Source organism: Tetrao urogallus (genome assembly GCF_951394365.1).
Source record: "Tetrao urogallus genome assembly, chromosome: 2".
NCBI lineage: Eukaryota > Metazoa > Chordata > Aves > Galliformes > Phasianidae > Tetrao > Tetrao urogallus.
This window is the reverse complement of record NC_136814.1, coordinates 85,691,784-85,707,096: the sequence shown is the minus strand read 5'-3', so window position 1 is coordinate 85,707,096 and position 15,313 is coordinate 85,691,784. Positions and strand designations below refer to the sequence as shown.

Here is a 15,313-nt window from a genome sequence, read left to right as displayed (position 1 = left end):
CAGGGGTATTTACCCTTTAAAAAACACATAGTTCAGAGAAACAGTGTGATGCACAATGTGCTACACACAGAACTGCCAATAACATAAATGATCTGCTTAGCTCCCTTATTTAAAGAAGGAATCCCCCATGTAAATAAGGCGATCTCTTATTCCTGGACACTTTGCTGACCTTGTTCACTGCACTGCCAAGCCTCTTTTCTCCCTCTAGCACTGGATAGCCAAGTCCAGAGGGCAGGGAAGAAAGAAATGGATGCTTACAAACAACTGACTGAATTCTTGATCGCTATATAGCAAAGAATAAACAGCATGAGGCAGCACGGGAGAATATAGGGTTCCTGTGGCCTGTCCACAGCTCCACATTGTGCAACAACAGTGTTCTCTGCAATCCCAGCATCCTGCTTTGGACCTGTGCCTTCCATTGGTGCTCAGTGCTCCATGAGGACACGAATTTTGCCTTTCAGCATCTTCACCTTCTTCCTTCCTAGTTTGTAACAGGAAGACTGGAAGCAATACTTTGTTGATATTTATATAGCAATGGGAATATACAAAGTAGAACGGCAGTTGTTATTGAAGCTTCGACGTAAGAGATCTCAACCCTACATTTACCTCTCAAAGTGCAATATAATTTTTATCCAGAAAGTTTCCCATTCCTCAAAGGAACCCTTGGTAGCCATTCTCACTGATTAAATAACTCATTTCATAGCTGCTCTTACACTTAGAAACCAAAAGCACTGTCTGGTGATGATTCCCTGCATAACACTGAACGGGCCATGCCCTCTGTGGAGAGATCCATTCTAAGAACAAGGATGCCATCCCTCTGTCCACAGCACTGGGAGGTGAGCTTTGTGATGAAGTCCAGCTCCCACACTTTTGAGAAATTACATGGAACGGGCAGAAGTAGAACAGCCTTTGGCATCTGTGTGTATTCCCATTAGCCATGCTCTTTTGAGTTGTCTTCCTTCATGCACGCACTAACAAAGCTCATGATCTAGACCTACTTTGGTTTAAAATAAAAAATATGGAAAGCACCTCTATTGTTACACTGCTGTAAGCAAGTGGAAATTATACATACTGTACACAGTCCACTCAAACTTGGATCAGGCCCCTCCTTCCCTGCCTGCCCTGAGACACAGCGAGGGTCAGGGCTGATCCTCAGAGCAGGAAGATCCCAGCCCTGATGCTGCCGCAGCTTACTCCATGCCTCACTCCCATCGTGCATTCCTCCTGCTCCCTAGGCTGAGGACTCATCCATCGCCTCTGTGGTCGGACACAGCCGAGGAGAGCTGTTGGATTTGCACAGTATGTATGCCTAGAGCAGCTCGTGCACCGAAGCCTATTGGTGGCACATAAGCAAACCTGGGTTCAGTTCTGCCTGCATTAAAGCGTTAGTGCTGACGCACGGCTTCCCCGGCAGCGCCGCAGGGGGGTGCAAAGCGCCCGCAGGCAGCATCGCTCCCGGCGGCTGCGGCGGCCCAGAGAGCAGTGCGCATTGCTGCCGGTACCGCGCCGAGCCCTGCCGTCAGTGACACAGCAGTTGTCTGAGTCAGGCTCGCTGCAGCGCTGTAACTGTTAGCTGGTTTCCAGTAAGGGGGGGTGGGATTTCAAAGAAGCAACAGCACGCTTCTTGTAAGCGGGGTTTGGCGAAGGACCAAGTCATGATTCTCTCTCGAGGGGAGAAAAGAGGACTGTTTTGTGGTAAGGAGGGCCCTACAGATGATAGGTGGAAAAAAGCGTAAGCTGACACGCAGCACCACACCTCCATCACATCAGGCACACCCAAACAGGATCTGATCCCGCCTGAACACTGCCGGGTTTTGCACTGTCATTCCTCAAGGGGAAAGATGAGCAAAAATTCACTTTGAACACCATGGAATCATAGAACCACTCAGGTTGGAAATACCTTAAAGATCATCGAGTTCAACCACAGCCTTACCATACCACCCTAACTCTAACAACTCTCCACTAAATCATGTGCCTGAGCACCACATCCAAATGGTTTTTAAATACATCCAGGGATGGTGACTCAACCACCTCCCTAGGGAGCCTATTCCAGTGCTTAACAACCCTTTCTGTAAAGAAGTTTTTCCTGATATCCAGCCTAAACTTACCCTGGCACAACTTGAGGCCATTTCCCCTCGTCCTGTCACCTGTCACCAGGAAGAGATCAGCCCTGCTCTTGCTGTAAGCACCTCTCAGGTGTTAGAAGAAAGCAATAAGGTCTCCCCTCAGCCTCCTTTTTCCCAGACCAAACAGCCCCTGTTCCTTCAGTCTCTCCTCGTAGGGCATATTCTCCAAGCCCTTCACAAGCCTTGTTGCCTTCTTTGGACCTGCTCCAGCACCTTCATGTCCCTTCTGTGCCCATGTGCCCAAAACCAAACACAGTACTCAAGGTGAGACCTCACCAGTGCTGAGTACAGGGCCAGGATGACTTCCCTAGTGCTGCTCACCACACCATTCCTGATACAAGCCAGAATGCCATTGGCCTTCTTGGCCACCTGGGCACACTGCTGGCTCATATTCAGCCAAACATCAGCAGGCTCTGAACTGCCTGCCATGCAATCCAGGCAGCAGGAACAGCTAGGAGACTGAGAGCGAATGATCATCACCTTGTAAAGTTCCCCATCTTTATGGCACTGGGGTTTGTGCTGTGCAACTGAATCATAATACAGAAGAATCTTCTCTTTGAGAAGAAATTCCATTGCAGTGGGTCCTTTAACTTTGCTTTTTGGAAGCTTTTGGGAAGTAGAGAAAGAACATTGCCTCATGCTTTTGACTGAGATTAAACCCTCAGTTTAGACACAAGTTCTTCATGTTTCATTCATACTAAAGTATTTCAGAGCTTATGGAATACATTTTCTTTTCTTTTGTGGTGTTCGTTGTGGACAATGAATAAACATGAGCAGATATAAAACAGTGAATCGTGGTTTACTGAATGTGTTTCAACAAAATCCCTTATAATTTAAAATAATGTAGAGTACCAGTTGAATGTAACGTGCTGTTTTCATCCCAGATTGAATGATAACAAAGTAGATAAAATTTTATAGTAAAATAACTTAATACATTTAAGACGAAATCTAGGGGCAACTGAGTGTTCCCATTAGTAAATCTTTACCCCTTTAACCTGATTAGATGGTAATGCAACGCAGAATACAAAACACCCAATGTATGTAACCAGGCTGTGCGAGTTCCTGGGTCTGTGTGTTGTCAGAAAGCATCAAAATTCAAAACACACAGAAATAAAAGTGCAAATAAGGGCAATGCAAAAGCAACTCTGCTAAGCTTAGGGGGAAAAAAAAAAAAAAAAAAAAAGAGTAAAAGGAAGGAGGGAAGGAGGGAAGGAGGGAAGGAGGGAAGGAGGGAAGGAGGGAAGGAGGGAAGGAGGGAAGGAGGGAAGGAGGGAAGGAGGGAAGGAGGGAAGGAGGGAAGGAGGGAAGGAGGGAAGGAGGGAAGGAGGGAAGGAGGGAAGGAGGGAAGGAAGGAAAATCCACCAATGGAGACTCAGCTCTATTAAATGAGTATTTCTTCCTCTGGTTCTGTGCCAGTCATTTAAGAGCACATTCATACTTGAAAGTGCCTTCATTAACAGGATGTGTAAATGTAAGAGTAGAGTTTCTGGCTTTTTGTATAATGCTACAGAGCAGAAAGCCAGCAGGTAAATACTCTAAACATGAAGCTCCTAAGCATCAAGAGTCTGTTTCTACATTAAACACCTTAGTGAACAGTTCTCATGAAGACTGTTTATTACTTTGTAAGGACAGTTTACATTGTCCATCTGTCTTTCTAATGGCAAGAGAGAAATAAGCATTCATTGTTTATTCCTGGATGAGACTATGCAGCATGTGTACCACTCCTCATGTCAGGCACCTACTGGTCTAACATGATCCCATCTTCTGTAACTTAAAAGAAAATCAATTAGTGAATATTACACCACAGAAAGCTTTTGTTTCATTTACTTCGGGTGCTGGTGATCTCTTTCAGGAGCAACAAGTTGAGAGATGGTCCACATTTATAATTCCCTGTTAACTGTCAGATGACAGTTTTCACAAGTCTCAGCCATTTTTACCAATGGCAATGGGATAAGAGAAAAACAAGGCAGAAAACTTCCCTGCAGTTTAGAGTATATTGGTGTGTGAGGAACACCTGCTTGTAGGCTTTATTTTTCTTTCTTTTTCAAAGGAATAGGTTGGAAAGCAAGGCATGCTTCATTTTGTGTAAGACCTGGACATAAGCAGGGCCAAATATATTCAGGCTAAAGTAGCCACATTGTGCCAAAGCTACCAGTTCTCCCAATGCACTGCTTAGTAAAACTGTACTAATTAAGTGTGATTATCTCTGAACGTAACTTGCAAATGAATAAAATTAGATCAGCATGACAGCCCTGATATGTTCCATATTTAATCCATTCCTCTATTTCTCATCCATTTCTCTTTTCAGTTTTCCAATATGATTTGCAAGACTTAACCCTGAAGGAATGTACCTACATTTGTAGAAGCAAGTAAAGTTACTGAAGATTTCTTAGAAGCAAAAATAATAATTTCAGCTCTGAGCATCTGGGAAACTACAGTACGCAGAGTAAGTATTTTAGTTTAGCTTTATGCTAAACCAATCAACAAGTGTTATTTCCTTGATTTTTAAAAATTGGTGTTTCATAGATACTAATATGAGAAGTACCTAAAATATCACAATTTCATAGCCTCAAAATTCCCAGTCTCATATGAATTATTTTTTGTAGAAGAAACGCGTGTACCTCAGATGACTGCTTTGTTGTTGTTGCAAAAACCCTCTATTAACTAAAAATATTTTTAATTAATTTTTAGTTACAGTTATCTTGCATTTATTTAGATCCCTCTCATTTGCCAGACACAAAAGAGAATAATGCAACAGGTAGATTTAAGGTTTGAGGAGGGCACAGATTGTTTTATCTCCTTATTGAGAGCAGAAGGCAATCATGCAGCAGAGGAAGAACGTGGAATCAGAAATCATCTAGCTTCAGACACTTTTTACTGCCTTCTAAACTTCTCATTGTAGTTTTTATATATGTTTTAATAAAAAACAAATTTCTCAACCAGAAATTCTGTATCAGAGTGTAAAAGAAAAGCAAGCTGAAGTATAAAATGGCTTTAGAATCTCTGATAAGCACAGATTACTTTCCAGAAGAAAAAAAAAAAATTAAAAAAGGATTTAGAAGAAATTTAGAAGAAATGAAAATCTTAAATTGTGGTATTGATATCATAGTGTTAGTAACAAGTGTTAGCATTTCTGGCTGATCCTTTTCCCTCCTTTCACAATTACACATTCATTTGCTCTTTTCCAGCTGTTTTAATCCAGTGTTTTAAAACAAAGTTTCATAGCTTGACCAATTGACATTTAACCATTTAAAAAATGTAAGTTCTTACTATTACATAACATTAGTAATACTAGTGTTAGTTAGATAGTAATTAAGTTACCAAATTGTTTTCAGTTATAAAATCCATTTTTGGTTCCCTTATGTTTGGTTGAAAGTATTACCTGCACAAGCTTGAGTTTTCCTGAAAATGTTGAGACAAAGGCTGACTCAGAAGCCTGAGAGCAAAATGGATGACAATATCCAGTAGCTCTCTGCCAACACTAAGAATTAAAAAAATAAAATTGAGAGGATTCTAGGCTTTGAAACAGCTATTTTAAATCAAGCTGTATATAGGGCTTTTGTCATCTTTGCTAAAAGTTTGTCAACATTTGCCAGTGATAAGTCTTTGAGATATAAATATCATGTGCTATCTCTGGCACCGCAGAGCATAAAGTAGATCTCTTGAAAGCGTGGTTTTGATCTCACTGCTCTGACTACAGAGCTGCTGCAGAACCTACTGTTCTCTTGATTAGAAGTAATTTTCCTCTACTGGCACCTGAAATTTACACTTGGTCTTTAGTTTTTGAGATAACAGAATTCATTTGCTTAAATACTCCTTTTGCTTCCCTGATGCAAAGCCTGCATCATATTTCCTCTCAGCACTTTTTGGTTTTGCTGATCTGGTCAACTTCTCTTAATCTCTTATCTGCTCATCCATGTCATCTAGTAGCCTTTCTCTGCAAAGTTAAATAGTTTGATTTATTCCTAGGCCTTAGGTGTCTACCAGTGTGATTTCACTGCATTTTTTTCCAACAAGGCCACATTTGAACTTATAGCTAAAACCTTTGTAGGTTGGCACTCACAAACCAAAGACTGTCAGAACTACAGCTGCCAGGCCGCTGCTCCACCACCACAGACTGACCACGCAAACCCCATCCTCGCAGCTCTTACCTCCCATCTGAGGACACCTATCATCCTCGCTGAGAAGCTGAACAGGATACTTCCAGCATGGAGATATGCAGACAAAGCTGATCTCTCTGCCTAATAGTCACTTGCCACAGTTGCAGACTGATTGCAATGTGGGCAGGAAGCATGGAAAGCAAGGGCAGGCAGGCAGCAGACCTGATGGGCAGGAGAGAACTGTTTTTTATATGCTCCTGGTGATTTGCTCGGCCGTGCTTAGCTAGGAAGAGGAAAAAGCCATATGATCTGAATGCAGAGAGGACAAACACCGGAACCAGTATGCTGAAGGAAAGGGCAGGAGAAATACAGCTGGACTGACAGCCTGAGGGACAAACACAGAGACTGGCTGAGCCCGGAAATACAATCTGGGGGCTGGAGCTGAAGAGGAAAAGCATTGAAGGGTTCAACAGCCTGCATAAAGACTAGAGGATAAACAGAGCCGCAGGACAACAGCTGGGACAAGTGACTGTGCTGGAAAGAGTGGACCAGGGGAGAATCAAGGATCTAATGAGCTGTTGTGAAACTGGTAGTGCCTCAGCAAAAGGCTCTGAATGGGGTTACATGATGAACAAGGCAGACAGGAACTGAGGAGACAGTCTCCAAGAAGAGAGACAAACAGGAGCCAAGGAAGGTAAAAAGGGGGCCTCAGGGAGACACAGAAATCGAAGAGCTGGTTAGACAAGTACCTCTGAGCACCAAGGTAACTGAACCTGGGGCTGGATTCACAGGGACTGAGACACAGGAATGACACAAGGACTAACAGAGCAAGAGCAGGAGGGCTGGGGTCAGCAGAGGAGCAAGTGGTGGGAAGCATGGCTGAGCAGGCAGGAGAAAGGAGCCAGCGGCAGGATGGAGGAAGGCCAGGAACAGGCTGGAAGGAATGGGCCAAAAGTAGTAAAGCTTAGGGAGAATGTGCACAAAAAAGCACATTCCCCTGGAGAGCCTGTAGGAAACTGTAGGGAACTCCACCAACAGCAAATATCTGAAAGTTCCTCTAGAAAATTAACTCTTCCCCTGTATTATTGATTCTCATGGAAGAATACAAATACTGTCAATCTCCGAGTTTCAATAGCAGAAATTTCTCTGGCATAGTTCAAGTGACAAAACCTGCTCATGAGCCACACAACAGGGCTTTCTTTTTAAGTAAATTACTTTCAACAGTAAAATCTTTTAACACCAGGTTCCTGCTAAAGTACTGTTCTTAAGGTTGCAAAATCAAGCAGTCAGATGCTACTAAATCCCTCAATCCCCTTAATTCAGCCTTTTTATTTCCACATCATGATGCAGTCATAACAATCTGGCCATACGCTATTGCGTCCACAATCTCTAGCCCCTGTTTAGTGCAAGTGATGGGTGATATTCACTCCATGAATAGTTGCTCAGTATTTGGTTTTGCCATATGCTTTTCAGTGGGCAACCCCAGAACTTTTCTTTATGCTACTGAAATAATGATGTGAAGAAAAAATTATTTTGCAGACTGTTTTGTGGCACTCTTCACTACAGTGAATCTAACTGCGTGGTATCTGACTGCTTCACACTTAATGATGATCTTTTGAATTATACAGGGGACAAACTGAAACCAATAGATCAATTTTGGTACCTGAGGTCAAACTAGGGACAGGGATCTCATTTTTAAGAGTTACTAGAATCATGCATTAGTAATACTCAGAGCCTGGACAGGTGGAGTTCCATGCTAAGTGGCAGTTTGAGAACTTTAATAAACCTAACTACATGCTGTAAGTCAGGCAATTGGAAAATGGAGGATAAAGTGTTTTAAGCCAGTTGATCGGCAAGTTCACAGTGACCTTGTGCCCATATTCTTCAAGGCAGCACTCACTGCTTTTTATAGAAATAAAAGATCCTTTCTTCTCTTGCAATCTCCTGTTTTATTCATTTACACACTCTACAACTTCTGCAGCAAGACTCCCACACATAAGAGTCATCTCAAGAGCACTTCCATCCTACAATGGATGTACAGAGTACATCCTGGAATAAAGAGTGTGCCAGCATACATTTACAGTCTATATGGCAATATAGATGCATGGTCAACTGAAGTAAAGCTGCACGTGTAACATTAATTCCAGCATTTCCTAACATTTGAATACCTGCCTTTGTCAGTCTGTTTTTTTAACATAATACCCAGGTGCAATGTTCTATATAAATACTAATGGATAATGGAGTCCCTTGCTATATAAAGATGCACTGTTTATGTGCTACAGTAGGATGTTATACAATACAACTCTGAAGACTGACTCCTGAGGAAGAGGAAACATCTGCATTTAGAGTATAATTACTAGGCATCTGAGAGACAATTACTGGTCATTTTAAGCTGTGCAAACAACACCACTGCAACAGAATCATAGCTGATTAATGATGTTTTAACCTGCCTTCTGCTACTGTACAGAAAATCACTAGAAAAACAATAATCATTTTAAATCTCAAATCAAGTTCTTAGCACTTTATTGTTGTATTTTAACAAAAAAATATTTTTAAATTTGTAAAGACATCACCTCTACGACCTACAAGAAAGAAACCCTCAAGAAATCTCTTCAAAGTCCTAAACTACCTAGGAGCTGGGCAAAAGGAACAGAAGAAATGGGCAACTTCTAGCATGCAACAGATGAGCTGCAGGGTGAAGCTAAAAGGAAGTCAGGAGCAAGCAACAAGGGAGGAGGTCACAGAAACGAACAGAAAAGTGGGAAAGAGTCTTTGTGCAAAACTGCTTCAAAAGGGTTTATGAGAGGATTTATCTGCTTTAAGAAAAACAGTGAAACATAGAAGTCCAAGAAACAGGTGCAAACAGTCCCTTGGTAGGCATGTGTGTGTTTGGAAAGGGAGAGAGACCTTTAAAGTCAACCTAATGTCCACTGAAGGCTCTCATTATTTTGAAGGCGACAAATCCAACTTACACACTTAGAACAGGCACCTAGAGATATTTTTCAAGATGCTAAGATGCTACAAACTTGTTAAAATTTTTATAAGTTAATCACTTAATAAACCCTCTCCAGTTCTTCTTAAAATCAATATCAATATTCTTTAGATACTGAAGCAAAAACTACACACAGTTTCCCTTTTTTTATGTTCATTCACATGTTCTTTGCATTCATGCGTTCCCTGCATTTCTTCACTGTGGCTGTATTCATCCTGAGAGTGAATGTGTGCTTCACGTGCTCAAAGATTTGTCACACGTTCTGAGAGCATTAATAGAATGTTAAAAAAATGCTGAAGATGAAAGAAGAGTTGGTTGTGCTTTGCCATATCTGCTTCTAAATGCGATTCACAAGAAACGCAACCCAACCCAAGGAGATGTCTCCAAAAGAAAGCTATGAATGTAACCTGTAGATGAAATAGCTAATAGTTGGAATTAACCAAATCTTGTGCAATGTGATGAGTAATTTTCGTATGTCATCTGAATTGGGTCACTCAAAATATCAAGTAAAGTACATCTTGATATTGAAAAAACAGTAAATAGCATCAGATTAAGAAAAAAAAATGGAAATTATGTAATGAGACTTAAAAAAAACACTTAAAAAGGCCTTCAAAACAATTTTTCCACAGGAAATACTTCATGTGAAGTAACACAAGTGTCAACTAATACCTAGACTTCTTTGACTGATCTGGTATCAAACATTTTTAAAATACTATATTTTTCTTCTGGAATTGTAATAGTTTCTTTTTTTTTCCCCTCATAAATAAAGGTTTAAATACATAAAAGCAAAAACCAGGATAGCTGAATAAGACTGGATGGTGTGGCTCATGGTCTTAAATGCATTATAAACTGATTAACTTTGCTTTCCAGTCTGCGTCATCAGACTCTTTACAGTGTAAGCTTCACCTCAGTCACAGGAGTCTCAGTGGAGCCAAACAAGGCTGCTTACATCAGTAGACTTTTAACACATGCATCTGAAAGTGAAGGAACAAGGCTTACTTACAGCCTCTGTAGTCTCACCTGCCGCTTGAAGAGATGCTGCCATGACAAATGCAAGTGTAAATTTTGATAGGCATCATCTCAAATAAGCTGGGTGCTTGAATGAGTCAGGTGATTTAGAAGCACTTCAAATGGTTTAACAATGAAGATATCAAAAAGTGCTGCTTTGAGAGCATCTCCTTTCAGCTATGCATTTAAACACACAGGATAGAACTGTCAGAATTGTATGCCTAATTAACTCCACAGCACAGAAGCTAGGCACATCTATACTAACTCAAGGTTATCAGCTGGTTCCAGGCCATCACAGACAAACAAACTTAATAATTTACGGAGTGGTATAATCTTGCTTTAGATTAGACCACAATGAAAAACACAGATAATATTTGCAAAACACTTGTAATAAAAGTCTTCCATTTGCACAGTTTAAAACTCGCCCTGGAGAAATCTCTCTTGACAGCAGCAAACTCATAAAAGACTCCTTTTGGCAAAAAATTCCCTTTTGCAGAAAATTTAACTACTATTCAGAATGAGCCATCTGATTCTTGAAAGGAGATACATAGGGCTCCTTTGACTTGTGTGAAGTCATGCTAATTTAAAGAACACAGTCCTGCTTCTCAGAGGTTCTCCATTGTGTTCAAAAATTCAAAGCACACTTTGGTAATAGGTATCCATGCTCTTGGTGTGAAGAGGGCCTTGAACCGTGACTATACAGAACAGCTCAAATAACACAACTACCAATGAGAAGACCTACAGGGCACAATACAATACAATACAGGGCTACAATAAAAAACACTGTCATAAAAGAGGTAAACTGCACAATATTATGCTGATGTTTCACTGCAAGAGGATGAATAAAATCAAGTGTTAAAGGATATTAACTATTTCTTGCAAAGATCAGCATTAAGACAAAGTATAAGAAAGTATTAAAATCAGAAGAAACTGATGTTCTATTTCTGCAAACATCTGCTCACGGAGATTTTCAAAGAGAAAACTATTCAGGAATGTTATTCCCAAACATACACCTAATTTAGTTTTGACATGATACTCGAAAGATCTCAGTTTACTATGAAGTGAGTGAGAAATAAGCCAAGCAAATGGAGATAATTTTGGGTATGTCCAGGAAAATGAAAAAAACATATTTACATGCAATAATGTCAACTAAATACAAGATGAGCCAAAGCAGCAGGAAGCTTAGCATTTAAACTTCAAATAAAAATTTTAAAGAAATACGTGAAAAGTGTTTATTATGTTATTACAAGTGTTATTGTATCTTAATTGAGTGACAACACAGGCTAACATACATTAGGGCTGGTTAAACAAAAATTTTCTGGAGCAAAGAAGTTTTCCACAAGGCTGTTTCATAATTGCTTTGGAAGTACCTCTTATCAGAATACAGGAACAACAACAAAACACAGAATTAGTCAAAAAGCAATGAAAATAATCATAGAGAGAAATCTTTTATGAGCAGAAATTATATCTTCTAGTTAGCAGACATCATTTTTTCAAGCAATGACTAAGCAGGATATGGCCAGAACTGCCTATGAATACTTCCACGGTGAAAACATCAAGGCAATAGATGATTTATTTTTAGTGCCTCAAGTGAGCAGAACTAAGAATAACAGGAAAAAATAATGGAAAACGATGGAGAATTATGCAGACTAACAAGCATTTCTGGCACTAAGTCATGTAAAACTGTATGAAGCCAAGGGCCAAAAGTATCATATTTGAGACGTCAAGACTGAGCAGAGCAAAGCTGCACCAAAGTGAAGGGTGGATGACTTTGCGGTTCTGAGGAACTTTGCAACACTGCAATGATTTGTCATGGCATGAACCTTACGCATGCTGTCACCATGACATCAATAATACATTGAGAATAACTTAGAATGTCCATAAGGAATGAAATTGGTGACTCATGTTTTCTGGATTGTAGTGTAATAACAATAATGATACTTTTTTTTTTAATAATGTGAGTGCATCAAGGCTTTAGAACAAAAGACTATCAAAAGAACTATACAAAATTGCATAGGAGATACACAGCAAAAGTAATTTCAAGATACCGACACAATGGTGATAGATTTGAGAGAAGTTTACACTAAGCCTAGGATTTATTACTGTTTCAATGGTAAGACTTGTCAAACACGAGCAGATCTGTGAAATGCAGTGAAACTGAAGTTGCACAGTAACTCTGCCGGTTTCCTGTTCTTGCATTATTTATTTTCACTGATCCTAAAGTCTCTGACATGCTCCTAACTTAAGGGAAAAATAGAACTCTATTAGCTTCACTAAAGCATTCTTCAAAGCCTATTTTGTTGCTCATAGAATTTCCACAGTTTTAGTTCTTTAATTCAGCACCACCTTTCTTAATCTCCATGATGATAATCATCAACAGTTGGTAATATCCTCAGCAACTACAGATGAACCTACTTTCAGCATAGGTCTACCAGAGTAGAAAATGAGACTACGTATTGAGTAATGTGTTCAGTTCTGGACCCCTTACTACAAGGAAGATATTAAGGCCCTGTCAAAGAAGGGCAATGAAGCTGTGAAGGATATGGAGTACAAGTCTTACGGGGAACAGCTAAGGGAACTGAGGCTTAGTCTGGAGAAGAGGAGGCTAAGGGGAGACTATCACGCTCTATTTTTGCCTGAATTGGAGGCTATGGAAAGATAGGGGGTTGGCCTTCTTTCCTATGTGAGTAGCAACAGGACAAGAGATAATAGCCTCAAATTGCACCAGGGGAGGTTCAGGTTGGACATTAGGAAAAACGTTCTTGGAAAGAATAGTGAAGTACTGGAACATTCTGCCCAAAGAGGTGGTAGAGTCACCATCTGTAACAGCAGCAGTACCAGCACAACGAGAAAGTGTTAACGAGAAAAGGAGGATGCTCACCCATCTCCAAAGATCTAGGCTCCCAAAAAGACTCCACAAAAGAGAGATCACCAGTAAGAGAAATGACCTCAGTGGTATTCAGCCCTTAAATGGGGTCTGAGCCTGGCTCCACCCCTTCAATTGCACAGGTGAATTACCTTCACCTGCCCTTCCAGGGCTGAGGGGTCTTTTCCCCAGGTGTTCAATCAGTGGTTCAGGCTGTGACTGAACCATATGCCATCCCTAAAGGTGTTCAAGGAAAGTGTAGATGTAGCACTGAGGGATGTGGTTTAGTGGGCATAGTGATAGGTTGATGGTCAGACAAGATGATCTTAGTGTTTTTTTCCAACTTTTATGATTCTGTGAATATTAAGAACAAACAAATTAGAAAGGGAATAAAAAAAAATAGATTCTGGAATGGAAAATAATAGAGGAGGTCAGAGAGGGGAAAGAGGGAGAATAAAGTGGGCAAAGGATAAGAAGCAAGTAAAAAACAGGCAAGACCAGGTTTAAAGATAGAGACCTTACAAGAATAATTGAGTCAGATGAAGTAGCCTGAAGAGCAAGGTAGGATGGGAGCGAAAGGAACAGGGTAGGGAGGAAGAAGTTTTAAAAAGATAAGATACATCAATCAGATCAAACTAAGCAATAGGAACAGCAGCAGAGTAAAACAACAGAGAAGTAGAAACAGGAGAGAACAGAGGAAACTGGGAAGCAGTGAACTGAAAGCAGAGAAACTAAGTATACTGGCTAATAGGTAAAACTTGTGGCTGGTGCTGGCAAATTCGGCTTTCCTTTCTGTGCAGAAGTTTCTTGCTCTCAGGCAATACACTTCCACCAAAGAATGCTCTTTTTCAAATTAACTACAGAGCTTCCTGGTAATTCTTGGTAATGCATTAACAGAAATCCTAGAATGTTCAGTTTGGATGGAGGAACCTTGAGACAATCTTTAATTGGGTATGCTGAATGGTTACCTTTTTAATAATGCTGTCTTACTGGAAGTAGTTCAAGCCTCTTAACACAGGTGCAGATAGGTTAGTCAACAAACACATCAAAAAGGTGAATTCTTATTAAAAAGAGAAATGCATGATGTTTGCAGGACATACAATTATTTTTACACACATTCACATTTGGAGTTGTCATATTTCCTCCCTAAAAGTAGGATATCAAAATTAAAAGAACTACGTATAGATCAAGCTGAAGAGCAAAGAGCAATAAGATTCTATGCAAAATTGAGCAGAAGTATTATAAATACTGTATAAAGCAGAAGAGACCTCAAAAAATGTATGCAGTAATGAGGTTTAATATAAATTTGGTTCAGTACATAGATTCTCTGATAAATTTAGTGAGGAATTTCAATAATATCTGATCTCAGTTTCAATTATATGCTATAAAAATCTGTTAAATAATATCAGTATAAAACTATCAAATAAAATATATGATGATTAACTATTTGCTGAATATTAAATCAAAATTCAAAAAACCCCTCTTCAGAACTGTATTTTTTTAAATTATGAATCAGCATTAGGTGAACTCTTACACTGCTGCATGTGGAGTCACTGAATGTGAGAACTGAAAAGATCTTTAAAATTGAGGGACAGAATACAGGTGGCCCAAAATTCAGAATCATATTACATGCCCCTTAGTGTACTTTCAGTGCCACTTATCTCTATGGGTAGAACACTTACTGGTTTTCGAGTTGGTGTAACTTGAACGGAATGATAAAATTCTGGTTGCACTCGGCTGCTTTTCTTGATTTTCCTTTTTCTTACAGAGGTTTCCTGCTCGCTTAGATGGTGAGCTTCTACTAAAGGCTGTGTTTCCTCAAGGCGAGGTGCTACACGTCTTCTGGCATGACGAGGACTTGATCTAAAGCCCTGCCACAGAAAAAACAACCATCGTGTTTAACATCTACAGTAGAGCCACGTAACAACAGAGAAATCACACAGGATCTTAACAAGGACAACATTGAGGTACAAGCATGCTCATTTTAAATTAATATAACGTCCATATACACTGCATATAACAATAAAAGGATGTTGCCATGTGCTGTGAATGTCACATTTGTTTCATATATTTCATATTACGTATGTTATTGATTCAGCTAGCAGTGATAACTCCTGTTGCTTTTCTTTATGAGCCCACATTAATTCTAAGTAAATAACTATAATTTAAAATTTATAATTAAATGTTCCAAGTTTTCTCATGGCCTTGTGAGAAATTGCTT

The 15,313-nt window shown here is 39.9% G+C and overlaps 1 protein-coding gene across 2 annotated transcripts in view; it reads right to left on the bottom strand.

Moving 5' to 3' along the window:
• Positions 1–15,313, bottom strand: part of DST (dystonin) — a gene marked incomplete at both ends in the record, with an annotated part of 293,792 nt that overhangs the window by 262,484 nt on the left and 15,995 nt on the right. For both annotated transcript variants that reach the window (XM_079550071.1, XM_079550072.1), the window contains one exon: positions 14,775–14,963. In XM_079550071.1, coding sequence (XP_079406197.1) covers positions 14,775–14,963 — 189 coding nt within the window. The remainder of the gene's footprint in view (positions 1–14,774; positions 14,964–15,313) is intronic.